We start from the raw sequence: 17,827 nt of genomic DNA on the forward strand, positions 1-17,827 counted from the left end.
TTAGTCATTAACTTGACTTTAATATTTAGAACAAAAACGATCAATAAAATAGGTGCCAGCAACATGAATGTAGATTTTGTAGATTTTTTCCAAACACTGACATGTTTATCTTTAAAATGTAAAAAAAAAAAAGAAAAAAGAAAAAAAAAAGAACATAATTCAAATCAAGTTGAAATGGCACAGTTTTAAATTGGCTTCTGGAAATTTAATAATTCAGATAAAAGGTTTTCAAAGTAAAAATACACACGTCCTGGACTGAATGAACTACTCCACTGTATGACTCCTAAACACAGCTTGTAGCCTGCATGTTGTTTATTACTTGGAAACATCTGAATGAGGAGTTCACCGGGAACACCGTGTGGCGTGAGACTCTCTGGTTGTTGTTGACGCTGTTGTTGACGTTGATGCGCCGCAGCTAACGTCACCCGACGCGGTAGTTCAAAATTTGTCAAGTTTCCGTGTGTATACACCATCAGACCAGGAATGCTTCCTGTGGATTTCAAAATAATAACTTCCGTTCTGGAACATTATTTTACAGCTTGGTATGAACAAAACAAACATTGTGTGGATTTTTCAATGGATTTTTCCCCCCATAAAACAGGCAGTGACATGACTTGTGACACACATTACAAAAAGTTCTTTTGGAGCACAGACCTTATTCAACTGTACAACATGGAAGATGAGTGTTTAGAAACTTCAGGGGTTGAACAGTGTGCATGAACAAAAAGTAAGTTCATGCAAAAAAAAAAAAAGTAAGTAACAATAAATAAATGTGGAGTTCAGTCTCAAGCAAAGTGGGTCATTAGATTGCTGTGTGGTTGAAATGAATCTTGTGCAAACACTGTAAACACTGATATCAGCAGATTCAACTTCAGCCAGTTTGACCTTTCTGTGACAGCTGTGTAGGTCGTCTACCTGTTCTGAAGGTGTTTTTCTAGGTGAAGCATGTTCTGAAGTTCCTCCAGTGCAACAGAAACCTTTACAGTCAACTGCACTCAATTTCATATTCAACACACCAGATAACAAAGAGATGGTGTAGAATAGTATCTGTGGCCAGTATCCAAGTTCTGAAGGGTCTGATATCTTTTCTGATATAGTGCATGTGAACAAATACTTGAAAAAAGCAGCTCAGCACAAACCATGTCGTCATTTAATATAACCATAGAGATGTGTCAGCTGTCTGTCCAGGGTGCAACCTCACCTCTGGCCCAAAGTCGGCTGGGATTGGCTCCACCACCCCCAATGACCTTTAAGAGCATGAGTGGTATAGCTAATGGATGGATGGACAGACACAGTGTTGCTGTTATATAGTTTGTCCCCCTGGGGAGCATTCATAAGTGCACTAACAAGCTTAAGCATTTAGCCACATTAGCAGTGCGGCCTGAGAGATGTTTGGTTTGCTGGTCTAACCCAGACTGAAATGTCTCAGAGTACTGAACACTGTACTTTGTGTTAAGTGGTGATTAGCCATGCTAACACACTGGACCTGTGACAGTAACCGTGGTAATTACCTGATTAACATGAGCATGTTAACTTAGTGTGAGTGTTAGCATGCTGACATTTACACAGAGACCTACTCGAAGAACTGTGGTACCGCCACAGGAGTACAGTCTCACAGAGTCACCAGTGAAGTCTTGTTAAACGACAATGTCCTGCTCAATAAATTGTAATAAAAATTGTATCAGCCTATCAGTAACTCAAATTATCACTTTAAAAAAAAGCCTTTATTGTGAAACTTCTGGGCGGAAATCCTTGTGGGCTGAGGTAGCTTCGCAGCTAGCCTGCGCAGCGAGTCTCCTTGCGGCCGCTGATTAAACGGTTTTATGCAGGACATTCTCCTCCATCACTTCCTCCTCATAAGCAATGTGTTGGCAGGCAGGGAGGTGTGAGGAGCTCGGCTCTCCGCTCCTTCACGCTGCTCAGGAGCCATGGCGGAACGGACACTGAGGAGGAACCAGCGGCCGGAGCACAGCGGGTCCACGGCGGCGGCTCAGACGAGGAACGGTCCACGTTACCTGCAAGCACGATCACAACTGTTACTGACGGATTACAATGGTGACGGCGAGTAAAGTTTTACAGGCGTATTTAGCTGCTGTCACAGATGTCCGGTTCAACTTTTCACTGACTGGCATTTTGCTAATCTCGATGGGATCGTAGCGACGCAGAGTTTGTTTTGCTTTTCTTTTCTTCCTGGACGTGTGTCCCGTAAAGCCATCTGCCTCAGGCGGAAATCTGGCGCACTGTCCCGCAGCGGCTCATAGAGCGCCTCTTTAATATTTCAGAGCCGAGCAGCGGAGGTTAACATGGGGGCAAAGCAGAGCAGCACGACTGCTAATCCAGCTGCCAACGGTCGGACCAGAGCTTACTCCGGCTCGGACCTGCCCTCCAGCACGTCCAGCAGCAACGGCAGTAACGTTAGCAGGACTGCCGCCGGGGGTGTGAGGTACCATGCGTACGGCGCGTCCGGAGCCTCCGGAGCCGCGTCCAGCACTAGCCAGCACCTCGGAGCGAGAGCCAGGTCGGTGGGGGGCTCCGGAGGGTCTGGGACTAGACCCCAGTCCAGCATCAACATTCCAAACAGCAGCGGAGCCTACAGCTCCCCGGAGTCCGGGGGCAGCAGCCCGGAGGAGGCGGCGGACCAGGAACGCTCAGGCAGAGGGCACGAAGGTCCCCGGCTGCTGATAGGATCGCTACCAGCACACCTCTCTCCTAACCTGTTCGGAGGTAAGAGGGTCAGGGACTCACTGAACTGTACTGACACCGACAGATGATGGTCCAGGATGGGGGCCAGTGTCACCAACACCTTAATGTAAACACATGACACCAAATAATGTGGGACCGAGTTTTTAATGAGTCTGTAAAACCTTTACAGCGTTTATTCAACTTTATCCAGCATTTAAATTCACTGCAGGACAGCTGGTTTCAGATACTTATAATGATGCTTTTAACAAACCAAACTTGACCTCAGCTGAATAAAGTGTTACTCTGATTAGTGTACATATGAAGTTAACAAAAAACTGCCCCAATATCCAATAAAGAAACAAATAACAACTTTAAAGGAACAGTCAGGAAAAGAGTTGAATTCTGGCCTGGAGATACTTTATTTATTTATTTTTTCTCTTAAAAGTAGTCCTAGTCTGATTTAAATATCAACTGAAAATAATGGATTTAACCAGTAAGATATCTACTTTTACAAAACTGTCAAATCTAACCTCCTCTCATGTTAAAAAACCCCCCGCCAAAACAGTCAGAGTGAACACTGAGGACATGTCCTCAGTGTCCTCTGTCGTACAGCTCTGGAGCCAAGTTGTGGGGATAAGTAATGGTGAAACTATTAGTAGATTAATTCATTAGGCACTAGACAGAAACTTAATCAAACCCAGTTTTGATAATGCGTTTGATTAAGCTTTTGATAATTGATGATCTGTTCGTCATTTATAAGGCAAACATGTTGGACTGTTGAGCATAACTTTGGTTTTGATAGTTTATTCACTGAACAGTATAACCAATGCTCATACCATTATCGTAGAGTTATAAAAATCCAATAATGGCATGTTGACTGATGCTACTTGTTTTTAACATAACCTGAACAAACAATCTTAATTTGGATCCTTTAGATCAGTTCCGTATAAAAACTGTGATCGAGATACTGAGCAGAACATTTTATAGTGTAAACATCAGTTTGTCAGAGCTCTGTGGAGACTCTGACCTCAGACTTAGTTTGGTTTCTCTGTAGTGTCATTTCTTGCTACTTATCACCAGCAGCATATACACTGATAGTGACAGAGTCAACATATCTGCAGCAAGCTCGTCCTGGCTGATGTGTCGTCTGTAGAAGCTCAGCTGTCTTTTGAAATGTGAGTTTGGGGAGTATAATCATGTTTCGACCCTTTTTTCATTTAATCTTCAAGTTTCAGGGTTTAAAAAATAAATTCTGCTTAGTTAAAATACACTAAGATCCGAAAGTTAAAGCTTCAGTCCAAAACCAGAGCCACGAGAAAGCACAGTTGTGTTGCCATAACGTTCCCAGGCAGTGATGGAGGTAGTGTCCAGTGAGAGAGTGGAGCCTGCTGGGTTGTAATGACATTCATGTGTGAGGATGATGACTCATGTGTGTGAGTGGAGCCAAACTTTGTTAAGATAAACATCGTGAGCCTCCGTGTGAGCGTCTTCTCTCCGTTTTCATTGATGCACCAATGACAGCTGCACTGACTGTTTGAAGTCACCTGATCGCAGAGCGTCAGTCAGTTCAGGTCCTGAGATTGATCAGGTGACTCGGTCAGCTGCTCTGATGTCATCAACAAACTCCACAGCAGCAGTGGCAGCAGCAGCATCAACAGGTGGGACGCAGCTCTCCTCACGCCACGCCCAGCTAATCCGAGTCAGCATCTCCGCTCAGGGTTGTGGGAGAGCAGTGGATAGAGTTTGTGAGGCTGTGCAGGGAAGTGGAGGTTTTTAGATGCAGAGATTTTTTTTTTCTGTGCCTGATAGTTCCTGGTTAAACGGACTCAAATGGGGGGAACATGTTTGCTCGTGGACGAAACTCAAAAACTCAATAAATCCTTAGAAACATTTGAAGAAGACCGCAGACTCCTCTGACAGGAATTTACATCCATGTTGGACAGTTCACAGCAGAATAAAGAATATACAGGAAGTCACCTGAACATTTAGTCAGGAATAATTAACACAAGGAATGATCAACAAAATAAATATATAAACAGGAATGAAATCATAGGAAAGTGGCTGAAATGGAAACTGTGAGACATTTGGTTCAGGATGAGGTATGTCAGAGAAACCAGATGAGGAGATGCCTTTGTAATCTAAATGTTATAGTTGTTGTTATTTTTCTTATTACAGTCATTATCAGCCATGCTCGGTTCTGTTTCTGTGCTGATATCATTAAGGATCTACTGTGATCCAGTTTAGGGGCCATCTGCAGCTGTGGGCCCCTGTGCCTGTGCTGCCCACTGATGTTCCTGGACGTTCCAGTTCATTTCTCTCTACCTTCAGAGCTAATGCTGTGTATAGTCTCAGTTAGCAGTATCACTGCGGCTAGCTGCTGTTTCTCATTAGAGTTCCACGTGTCATGTTTAGCTAATGGAGCTAACAGAGCTAAGACACGGCGTGTTTTGGGGAAAAAAAAATCCTGCATGGTCTGTGACTGTGAAACCTGTCTGTGTCCACTCACTTCAGTGATGAGTCCATGTGAGATGTTGATCACTCCACAGTCCCTTTAGTCTTACTGTTCATTTTAGATTGTATTGGTTTTAGCACTTAAAAGAACAGTGGGAGGTGATTGTGCATACAAGACGGTGTGTTTACTAAAACCAATGCACAGTACACATACGTGGCAGGTTATGTACACAGGTCGTTAATGTGAGTGTGAGTCAGCAGACAGGCGCCTAATAATTAACTCAACTCGTTAAGTTTCCTTTGTCTATAATGGCTGCATGCATGAATCAATTGCACACACAGACACTGTGCGTGTGCTGGCTGTGTTAGTGGGTTGTGTGGTCAGTTAATGGTGTTGGATCTCAATTTAAAGACGCCTTTAGATTTGACAGCGTGGTGAAAATACAGCAGAGCAGCTTTGGAACGTTTAACTGACTGTTCAGTTTGTTCACTGAAGTGTGCTGACCGCTGATGGAGCATTAACAACAAGACAAATACACTTTTATGTTAACTGATCCTGATTAATTCTACACAACATCCTAATGAGTGGCATTACGAGGCCTGTATTTCAATGTGTGTGTGTGTGTGTGTGTGTGTGTGTGTGTGTGTGTGTGTGTGTGTGTGTGTGTGTGTGTGTGAAGCTGAAAACATCAGCTATGGTCTCAACTCAGAACAGTCATGGACATCGAAAACTCAGCAGAGCTGAAGACAAAGATAAGGGAGCATTGTGGATTTTTGCACACACCAGGAAGTCAGGCGTCGGACATGAGTCATTTATGCAAAATAAAACTCTGCAGCAACACGACCAACCTGTCATCACATGACAGGACACTATGCTGATCAGCCACTGACAACAGGTACTAGACAGAGCCAGCGTGTGCCATATCAGCTGACCTTGAATTAACTCAGACTTTCCCTCAACATCTCAGTGAGCTCAGATCACTAATGCATTTATATACTTTACCTCTAACGACTTGCTCCCATACAACATTATTGTTAACAAAGGCTTCAGACAACTGCTTAGCTAGCTGCTTCGTGTGAGTGATGCTACCACCCACCTTGTCAGTTGGTCAAGTACACCAGGTCAAATATTGCAGATGTGCTACAGGATGTGGTGGATGAACGGGAGCTTGTTGACATGTGTGTTGGTGACAGAGAAGTCTTCAGATGTGACTATCACAGCACAGCTGGTGAAGTTGTTGCATCTGAAATGCTTTGTGCTCAGTTTGAGTCTGTTAGACTTTTTTTTTTTTTTAACAAAAAGCAGAATTGTGAGCGATGTCCTGAATCAAAAGCAGAAGCTATTTCATCTCCCTGAGCACAAGCTCATGATAGACATAGCTTCGGGATGGATCAGTGCCATGTTGGAGCGTTATGTTGGATCACTTCTTAGAGCAGCAGCCCACAGTTTGTGCAGCATTACTCTCCAGTGAGGTGTGGAAGACCTGTGCCGAACATGTGGCCAAAGCCCAAAGAGGCAGTGCAGGTATCTGAGGTGAGGATTAATTAAACTTAAAGATAAAACATATTTACATTTAGCTGACGACATGTGTTTTTGACCTTGGTACGGCAGGCCGTGCAGTAAAACTTAATGATATAACTGTACAGCTGTGACTCAGCTTGTATATTGACAAATGTTATGCAGGCTTGGGTATGATTTCAGAAGAACCAGAAGATAGAAAAAGAATAGAGAAACTGGATGACACTGGATGAAATCAAGAAATACAAAGAGGCAGAGCCACTGGCTCCTACAGCGATCTGCTCAGCTGGTGGAGTCAACACAAGGCTGCTTTCCCCTCATTGTCTGACTTAGTTAGAAAAACCCTCTGTGTCCCAGGTACAAGTGTAGCTGCAGGGACGTAGTTACAGCTCAGAGAGGTTCTCTGAAACCTGAGCATACAGGATGGACCAGCTGTTGTTTCTGCACAAAAATCTTATCTGAGAGTACAAGGACACTTTTAAGTTTGTTAAAACTGTTTTATTTATTGTTTTTTATTATTTTTTTTAATGTAAGAACTGAAATGTCAGGCTGCGTCACATAACTAAAAGCATAAGAAATAACAGAAAAGGCCAAGTATAAAAGTGAAAGAATATTTTATTTGCATTTATTAATAACTCTGAGATTAGAAACAGAATATTTGATTTGACTTTTAAGATCTATGTGGGCCTGAATTTGAAGTGTTTTAAGTTGCTTGATCCTTAAGGCTTTGCCTTCAATCTTATACAGAATGATAAAGATCAAGTGTAAAGATCAGGACACAAATTTTAAAGTGGTAGCATTAAATTTTGTTATATCGCTTGTTAGTAAACCAAAGTTGAAAATTGTACACCCAGCTCACTGTTTAAGTTTGAATTGAAGCACTATTCACAGTAAGTTAGTTTCAAGACATCAACAGTGATCTGGGCTTTCATTTTGGGATCACATGGTGCTGATAAGCATCAAAATAAGGGAATGCATGTATGGTCAATGGGCCAAACTGAGGATGCAGTTGAAAACTGTTGTGGAACTGGTGCTGGAGAAGTCAGCCCGAGAAATCACTAAATATCGCTAGATGACATAATACACTGATTAGCATATTCCTTGACATCATCAGGTTGTATTTGCATTCAGCCTAAGCAGCCCTTTATCTGTTTGCTTCTCTCCTCTATATTTGCTCACTTCCAAGCTATTTCCAAGCTGCTGATGACTGAACGTCTGACGAAATCATCACACACATAAGTTCAAGAAAATGGCCGCGCTTTGGTTTCAGCTATATTCACTTGTAAAATGATCAGTCAGAGAGAAATTTAGAAGCAATGTCAGCTACTGGGCGATTAACTGAATATGACTCATAGAGAGGTGTGTCTGCAGCCACTGACCACGGTCTCCTGTGGAAAGTAGCTAAGGTTTGTTCAGAAAGTTGCCAGATTTGTCGCTTTGTGATTTGCTGATTTGATAAAGGTCGCTAAAGGGTCTGAAAGGTCAGTAAATCTAGCAACAAAGGCCCTAAAATGGCGACATTTCCTGTAAAGGCACCATGATGTCCTAATAGAAACTGTGCCAATTCATTTTGAAAGTGTCATACACCACGTCACTGATATTAGCTGTGTCACAGCGAAACTGAAAACACTTTGAATTCATCAGTCTGTTGTGCGTAACAGTTTCGCGTTATAGATAGAAGAAGATAGAAGATAGAAGATAACCGAAAAGACACAGACATCACAAGTCTTAACCGGGAGTTTCAAGATGACACCAACAACATGCACCATCATGTACACACACAAAAAACATTTTCCTGGGAAGATAGACCATGGCTTCAGGCTGCCACAAAAGGATCCAGGCTTAACTCTGAATGTATTCAAGTCCTGGAATCAAACCTAATCATAGAATTTAAAAACCCTGGGAAAGGTTACACACTGGCTGAATACTTCATTTCCTGCACAAGAAGTCTGTGTGCACAGGAAGATAAATGTCGTAGTCCAAAGTCTGCCATTATGTGAGAGGTGTCTTTAGAATGTGTGTTTGTCAGATTGTAAGCTGTAAAGTCATAATGGAAATGCTTTGTTGTTGTCAGCGTGATTTGAATGAATGCAGCTCCCAGTCACAGAGCCTGATAACATCTAGGCAGCCTGGTTTGAACCAGTTTGAACCAGTTTGAACCAGCTTCAAGTTCTAGCGAACTTTTAATTCCTTGGATGTGCTCGTAGTGGACTGGGTTCAGCCTCAGAAACTGGGTTTAGGGACCTTTCAGAGACTTTTTATGAGATTAGATTTAGATTTTCTCAGGTGTATTCTGTACATGTCCCTCTACAACAACAGCAACACCAGCTATAAAATTTAATTTGCAATAAACTGTTATCTGTTGCTGCTGTACATTTGTACGACCACAAAATTCCATGGAGTGAAACACAATGTGTCTGTCAGACCTCTGAATCAGACAACAGCAGTTAGTGAGCTTTCCAGACATAACACTGCATTGTCCAACGGGCAGATATTCATTCACTTACTGAGCACATTCGTGCTCCCAAGATGATACACCATTGGTATGCTTCTACTGATCTACTAGCAAATGGCTGACCATTTCTGTTACTTAAAAAACCGGTAGTTTCAACATTCATGCCCACTTTACGGCATGATTCGTTAGCTGTGTGGAGCTAACAAGCTCTCTTTTTATGTCTCTGCACCAGAGACAGCCGTGGCCAGAGGTGTTATGATTTCAGGTTGTTCGTCCATTCGTTCTGTGCGTCCGTATGCACATCCATCCATCCATCCATCCATGGGACGTGAACTGTGAGTCAAGCCATAGAAAAATGAGGCAGTAATTCTAGTTTCGTTCTTGACACAACTATTTCTGTCACCTTTCATGTGACCACCTGAATGCAGGACTATGAATGTCTTCCTGGACAGAATGAAAATGTGCAGTTATTGTTTTGAATAACGTCTCCCTCTGTTAAACAATGACTGGCTTTTCATCCTGCCTTCAAATGTGGCCACTGGGGTTTGAGCCCATTGGATTTTAGATGTGATCGGCTCTTATCGAGTATACCCTGGTTCCTGGCCAGAGCCTGCCTTTCCTGCCTTCTCCTTGCTGCCTTCCATTGCCTCCCTTTAAAGACAGTGAAATAAAAATCAGTTTGCTAGCCATGGGGCAGCTGTGGCGCAGCAAGTTAAGAGTGCGGCTTTGGACGGGCCTGAGATCGGAGGGTCGTGGGTTTGGTCCCTCAACCAAGCGCAAAAAATGGATGCGGTGGTGGTGAAGGAGACACGCCTCCCCTGCCCCTGCAACCATGGCCAATCCACCACAGCTCCCTGGCCTCACTAGGCAGCCCCCTGCCCCAGCATCTCTAGTGCATGTGCAAGTGCATGCTTGTGTGTATTTCGTTCACTTGGTGGGGGTAAAATGCAGAGAGTAATTTCCCCAGGAGGGATCAATAAAATAATTAAAAAAAAACAAAACAACATAAGCTAGTGACATTCAACTCGTTGCATGATACATTGGTTGCATTTATATGACATGTTGGCGTTAGCTAGCTAGCCAGCTATACCGATAGCTGTTTGTATAGCTTTCATTGAGAGGCTCAGGACTGTCAGCATAGCTAGATTTGCTGGGTTTTAACACTGAACTAGACAATATTAAAAATAAGATGTGTTGCCACGCTTCATTACTGACATTTTTCATTTTTGAAGTTACGTTACAGTGCGTTCACACATTGGCAATTAAAGGAGTTGAGTGATAAACACGTACATTTCTTTGCATTTTTACGTATGGTACCTTTAATTGAGAACTGTTTCTTTTGTTTCATAATACAAAATGAAGGCTGAGAAGTATGTGTCTTTTAAGACACGTAATACAGTATTTTTTTTAGGAATGAGTCACTTTAATTACAAAACAGAAATAGGTGGGCCATGACAGACAGGCCAACCTGCAAATAGCATATGCAGCATCTTTCCCTGTTTGACCTGTGGTTAAACAGTACCAGGTGTCTGCTCGTGTAGAGTACTGTAACTCACCTGCGACAAGGTCTGATGGGTAAGTTGCCACACCAGACAGTATCACTGAACACTACAGTTAAATTAGAGGTTAACCATTTGTGAAATGATCTACAGAATGTTATTTTTGATTAGGTTGTAGTAAGGTAATTAAGAGTCAATCAGACAAAACACTCCAGAAGCGGTAAGAGGCTGAATCTACCACAGTGAGAAGGGCTCAGCCCCTTTCAGCAAATTCAAGGTTTAGTATCATTTGTGTAAATCATGTTCTGATGATTCCTAATCAAAAATATATACAGCAGGTCAGTTACTGCACTGTTTCTTTATGTGTGCCATATTATAAATCATCTGTATCAACGGTAGTGATACTATCAATTTGCTGTTGTGAAGATTTTATGAAGATTTAGCTCCATTTATTTATGATCTGGCTTACGTATAGTCTTATGTACTGACTATACTGTTGAGCTTTTTTATTTTACAGTGGGTTCCTGCAGAAAACCTTTTAAAAGGAGCAGCTTAGTTACAGTTTCTACTCAGTTTATGAGCAGATGAGATCAACATTTAAATGGAAAATCCCCACTAAACTTTCATTCACATACAGTATTACACCCCTATGCTGTTGTAGAGCTCAGTTGTAATTTATGACCTTGAACAAGTCCATAAATCACAACAGACTGAGACTGACTGTAGTCATAACGTCATCTGGAAACAAACCCTGGAGCTGCTCCACAGACAGTGAATAGTGAGATAACGCACTCAGAGCACGGTGATTTTACTGCCATTCACAGCTTTAGGTTTCAGAGCAAAATCAGATACACACTGCACAATCAGTAGACTCACTGCAGTTTGCATATTCGCAGGGGCCAAGGTCAGCTTTGGTGAACTCTGGCAACTTTGACTGATAGAAAATTGTCTTTTCAGTGCTGACTTTAAGGGAATGGACTAGCTTATCATGCAATATTAGCTCTGTTTCATTATCCACATTTACATAATTCTGCTAGAGTTCACACTGCTTCAGAAAAGAGACAGGAGTGGATGGTATAGATACAGTGTGTCTCTTGAATAAGCTGTTAGGTAAACTAGTTAGCTAGGAGCTAACTAGTTTTGAAAGTTACTGTGACTGACTAATGCTAGCATGTTCCCATCTGGCTGGTGTGTTACCTTACTAGCTACGGTACTTTGCCAGCAAATCCTGTGTGTAATCACTGTGCCACCAAGATTATATCACTCTGCACAGTATTTCATAGGGAAACAGGAATGACCTTAGCTGTTTCACATGACCTGCAAACAAACAAATGTTAGCTAAGTGTGCACGCTACAAAAAGGAACAAAGGTCAAACCAAACCTAATAAACAAACTACAGGGGTGATAAAAACAACAAAAGTATTGTGTCATTATTTTAGTTTACTGATGAGCAGTGTGCACGTGATGTGCATGAGTTCAAGTCAATTCAGTTTTATTTGGATTTAGCACCAAATCATAACAGAAGTTATCCCTCGGGGCTTTTTTCATATAGAGCAGGTGTAGACCGTACTCTGTACAAAAAGGTCAACAGAATCTAAATGAGAAAGTGAACCATTGAATATAAATCATAAAGAAAACTAATGTGTGTGAGTGCTGGAGAGTTACCATCTGTGTGGCTGCAGGTGTGACCATCAAGAGGTTTGAGCTCGGTGGAAGCATAACACATTTCACATTTTCGTATTTACTCTGACAAAAAAGGTGGCATTTATTTTTTGTATAAATGAGTTTGAATTTGTCTTGAGATCACACTGTGACAGTTACATCCTGTGGCTGATGAAGGTTATTGTACAAAGAAAAAAAAAAACATTTGGTAATTTTGTCTTTGTGCATTTCTCTCGACAGTGGCATTGTTATTTCACTCCTTTTGATGAAAATGAGCAGGAGGCAGTTTTTTACGCTGAGCTTGTTCAGAGAAGCTGGCTGATGGAGTCCATCTGCAAAGCCAGCATTTGCTGTTCATCTGTTTTCTGCAAAGAGCCAAAGCCGGACTGGAGCTGGCCAAGAGGCTTCTGAGGAGACAGAGCACTGTCTGACAGTTTTCACTGTTGCTAACAGTATTCTCGAACAAGGACGCAGTGATCTGCGGCCTGCACACTCTCTTCTACTGAGAATTATATTATTGTCTTATTGGAGGACTGTCCACAGGTCAGTGTGAGGTTTCAAGAGATCATTTACTGCAGAGCTGAGCATAGTGGGTGTTAGTGGCTGAGTCAGTCCAGGTTAGCTGAAATCTACCTTGATGAGATAAGCCAGTGGCTACCTAACCTGCTCTCCTAATCTCCACCCTTCATTGGAATAGCGCAGCAGATGTTTGCTGCTGTCTGACTGCGTGAATGTAGCAGCTGCGACAGCACACAGGTTTTTGAAGAGATGTTGTGAGGCTTGGCTTTAGGTTTACTGCTTTGTAAAGGCCGGTTTGATGTGCTGATGTGACTGACACTAGCAACTGCTCAGTCCACTTGCTATAGTGGATCATTTTCAAAACTTCAGGAAGGAAATACAAATGACACCAAGAGGCGGAGGTGACAGGGGCTTTGTGCAGTTTCCACGAACAAACGTCTAAAATAAAGTGACTCTACTAGTTTAACCACATTTCACAGTAGTGTGTGGATAATGTAGCCATTTCCTGTATCATGTAAATTTTCAGGGAGCAGGCTGTTACCTACCACTAAGTAGTAGCAGTTGGTGTGACCATTCACTACATATTCAAGCTCGGAAACAAGGTCTGTGGCTCCAATTCCCACACACATTCTGAACATCCCTTGTTATCTTATTCAAACAAGCAGGCAGAGAGGAGGATATCTGTGTGAGAGCTGGTCAGGTGCCAGTCTCACTCTCTCTTCCCCATTCTGTCAGCCTCCTACTGCCAAGGTGGGCCAACCAGTCAGACACTGACAGCCGAAAAACAGCTACATCATCCACATACACTTTTTAATTAATTACATTTGATTAATAGTTATATTGATGGTTGAAAGTGGGAACATGCATACAGAGGACAAAATGAAACTGCTTTATTTGGTAACTGTGTAATATAATTTGATTCAGTAATCAGTTATTAGTGATGTGTGTGAAACTGCATTGCACAGTAAAGTGCTTCTATGACAACTAGAATATTTTTTTTACCTGTAAAAAGTGAAAGCACAATGAGTGAATGAGTAGTAATGAGTGCATTAAATACTATACTGTACTTTTTCACCATAGCAACAGAACAAGTAGTGAACACAAAGTTGACATATTATATTATCATGAATCATGTTGATAGGGCTAATGTGTTAGCAAAAGGTTGCCTGTTTACACATCCAGTAGGCAGACAGGTCTGAAAACCAAAACAGTGAGCTGAAAGATGCTAAACTGCAGTGTCAGGTGATAATTCTCTTCGAGTTCAGCACAAGCACATTACATTACAAAGCAGCTTGATCCATTGTCAGTGTTGCTTTAAACCAACTTTTTTCTTAGTGACTTGCTTTAAACTAAATGTATTGTTGTTGTAGTGAACTCCTTCCAGTGAGTCGTGGTTTGTAGCTCCTTCATCAGATGCATTTTCAAAGTAGCTGTATGATTTATGACCCTTATGGCTTTTCATAGTATGTGATTATCACACAGCCACTTTCCGCTGTAGGAGAAAAACTAGACAGATACCCCCACCCACCCCCACCAAGCACACACACACATACACACACAGGACAGGACAGGTAGTGTGCTGCCAGTCAGCAGGGACTTAAAGTCTTTGTTGTGTTTACAATTTTTTTTAATTCCCTTCCCCCTCACTGTTTTTCTGGTGTTGTCCCATCTGCTGAGTCTCAGATGGCAGATGATTAACGGAACACACCACCCGGTGGAACCTTTACTGTCACTGTTACTGACCGCAACGGTGGAAGTGAAAACAGTGGAAATCCCCCTGAAGCCCATTCCTTTTTTTTTTTTTTAGGTGGTTGTAATATCTTTCTCATTACTGACTAAAAAAAGTGTGCAAGGTTTGAATGGTTGAAACAATCCTGGTACAAGTTGGTGCAGTCTATGTATTGGGTAATACAAATGTGGGCGCCAAGTCACAATTTAAAAAAACTGTACACGTGTTGGCCTTAAAATAATCAAGTTGTACTCAACAATTTGAGGAAAAAGTCTTATGTACTTGCAATCACAAAATATCAGCAGAACAGGGAAGAAGGGGAAACCCTCTTGTTATCCCAAGTTTGGTTCGATCATGCTCATTCCAAGATGGCTACGCCCACTTTGAACCTTCTAGTCACACCAGATGAAAATTCTTTGCAGCCATGTTGGCAGCGGTTTTCTGACATTGAAATAGTTCTTTCTGCCAACTGTGAGTTATTGTCATCGTCAGAAATTCCTGATACTACCAACTCTGAACTACAGGTTGGAGGCGTGAACGGTTTTTCCCCCTTAGCTGCTTGTAGTCATGGTCTGAACTAAGGAGGTATCGTTAGAGCGCTAGGAACAGGAAGTGCCTGTTCTAGCTTTGCATAAAGAAACAGCTGGCTCCAAAGCCTGGCTCCACACTGTAAAACATCTTAAAGGAATTCTGTGGAAATGTTAACAGACTTCCCAGCATGCATTGTTCCAGAGTTAAAAGACTCCCCCCCGTACACTTAGACTTTAACAAAGTCACTGGGAGCAGCCTCGGGTCGTCTTTGTACTGATACAAATTAAGAACAACAAATCTGTGGTTTTAGGGGGAGCTCTGAGCTGTATCACTTCTCTGAATTGTTTCCAACCACAGCTCAGGATGCTGTATATGGTTCGTTTAATTATAGGTCTTCATACAGGCCACTACCATCACAATGGTGCCAAACCTATTAACTTCAATGACAGCACTATGTGAACCTGCACACACGCTCCAACCAAATATTCTTTACCAGAAACATAGTGACAGCTTATAAAACCTTCGAAAACAAGTTGTTGTGTTACATGTGTGTTTGTGTACAGGTCATATAAATGAGATGCAGCAATGCAGATTGGAATTGGTTGTTTCTGAAACTGAAATCTTGTACAGTCTCGTGTTGGACTGTGATCACCTTAGATCACCTTGGACCAGAGTAGGATATTTTGGTCTTTTCGCCGTTGCCTCCTGGTGCTCTCTGTTTGTGTGTGATGCTAATATTTACTGATGGAGAGATGGAGACACACAGACTGACGCAGGTAGAAGGCAGAGTTATATTAGCCTGACAGGAGGAAGGCCTCTCATCATTTTCCATACTTAAACCTATTTTCCCAGCAGCTGAAAAGCACATTTATTTACAGTCCTCCTGCCACTGGCCTCTCCAGTCCCCCTCCTTCCTATTCCTTTCTCACTCAGATGCCAGTAATATGAATTTCACAAGCACCAACAGGATAACTGTTTCTCTGCTCAGCTATCAATAGGATGACCTTCAGTCGCCTCCAGCATTGACGTAGCTCTGCTGCTTCCCAGCTTTTTGCTAGCTCTTTGTAACACAGACCTCAGGATGGGGTTTCATAGCATTTTGTCAAATCTGAATCCAGTTTGGAATCGACTTATTGAATCAGAATCGTTTAGATTTCCTTATCGAAACTCTTTAGACTGTATCTGTTTAACTTTTTACATTTCAAAGTAATTAAAGTTATAAATAAATAACAAATGAGAATGACATTAGGGCTGCAACTGGTGAATATTTAGATTTTTAATTTATCTGCCAGTTTAATTTCTCAGTTAATATAAAATGTCAGGCAGTGTCCATCAAAAATGATTAAAGCCTAAGTTAAGTTAAACTTTTTGTTGCTGTCCAGAAGCCAAAGATATTTGGTTTCTTATCATATAGAATAGAATAGAATAGAATGCCTTTTATTGTCATAATACATCTTTTACGTGTACAACGAGATGGAAAATGTAAGACAAAGGAAATCACACTCTGTCCTTGCAGTTGAGAAGCTGAAGCTGCAGAATGTTTGGCATTTTTGCTTTAATTAACAATCAATTTTCAGAATAGTGGCAGATGGATTTTTATCAGATTTTTTTTTTTTATTAACCATTTTACCACTGGTTCTCCTGATACCTCAAAAACAACCTGCCCAACCACAGACAGTGGCTTACAGAGAACAAGAAACTAGACATAGCCAAGTTTTATTTTACGTAAATTACTTGCAGAATTAATGTTAATTACCTTACCTTACTTATAGTCACAAAGGACACCAAAATAAGAATTCAGTGGGACGACCGAAAAATATTCATGGTGTTGACATTTTTGATCTTGTCTTGAGACTGCGATCTTCCTGGAATCTCAGTTTCCTCTTTGGCAAAGAGCCTGAATGTTGCCCATCAGATAAAATGACAAACTGTCGGCACAGACGTGGTAGAGATGAGCACTGCAGGGAGAGAGAGAGAGCGGGAGCAGGTGATTTGGTCAGTCATGACTGATGCCTGTCCTCTGAAACACATACCTTTTCCTCATCCCAGCCAGTTTTCCACTTAAGAATTTTCCCACATTTGTAAAAAAAAAAAAAAAAAAAAAAAGCAAAGATTAAAGTCACTCCAGGTGCATGTGCTGGTATGTGTGTGTGTGTGTGTGTGTGATATAGTGAGTCTGAGGGGGTGGTGTGCAGCCAAGCCGGTCAGTGATCAGTGAGCTAATCGATAAAATGATGATTCATAAATCCCATTATATAGCATGGAGTCCAGGATGTGCTGATTCAGGGGTTGCAGCAGAGCTGAGTTAAGTACAATAATGAACAAAATACCGTGGGATGCTCTCCAAGCAGCAGAGCTGATGGGGAGCAGTGATATGGTGCATACACAGGGAATTCTGGTTAATAGTGTGTAAAGATTTTAGGCTTTGGCCAAGTAACTGCTGCTGAGGTTTCAGCTCTTCAAGGAGAACTTTAACTTTATGTGCCACATTGGTCTTTGTCAGCACGATCCATACAATGAAGGAGAAAAGAACTGATTGGAGCTTTGAGTTTTGTCCACATGGTTTTGCTTTAACCTGCTCTCTTGGCTAAATATAAAAAGGTATTGAATATGAACAAGATTACCAAAATGAATAGCATAATGAAAGTATGTGAGTTGATAGCCTGTGTGTTGTGGCCCCAGCAAGACAAAATGGCATTCTGGGGATTTAGCTTAAAAATGCTGAGCAAGCCTTGGTTCAGTTTGTAATTCCCTGAGTCCAGCTGGTAAATAAGTGTCCA

The 17,827-nt window shown here is 41.8% G+C and overlaps 1 protein-coding gene across 2 annotated transcripts in view; it reads left to right on the forward strand.

The window, feature by feature from the left end:
- The first annotated feature begins 1,831 nt into the window (after positions 1 to 1,831).
- The window catches only part of znrf2b (zinc and ring finger 2b), a 30,692-nt gene continuing 14,696 nt past the window's right edge, over positions 1,832 to 17,827 (forward strand). For both annotated transcript variants that reach the window (XR_005894358.1, XM_041043380.1), the window contains exon 1: positions 1,832 to 2,724. Coding sequence is in view for 1 of the 2 variants with exons in the window: in XM_041043380.1 (XP_040899314.1) it covers positions 2,304 to 2,724 (421 nt within the window). In the remaining variant the exon portion in view is untranslated. The remainder of the gene's footprint in view (positions 2,725 to 17,827) is intronic.

This window comes from Toxotes jaculatrix, chromosome 8, assembly GCF_017976425.1.
Source record: "Toxotes jaculatrix isolate fToxJac2 chromosome 8, fToxJac2.pri, whole genome shotgun sequence".
NCBI classification, from domain to species: domain Eukaryota; kingdom Metazoa; phylum Chordata; class Actinopteri; family Toxotidae; genus Toxotes; species Toxotes jaculatrix.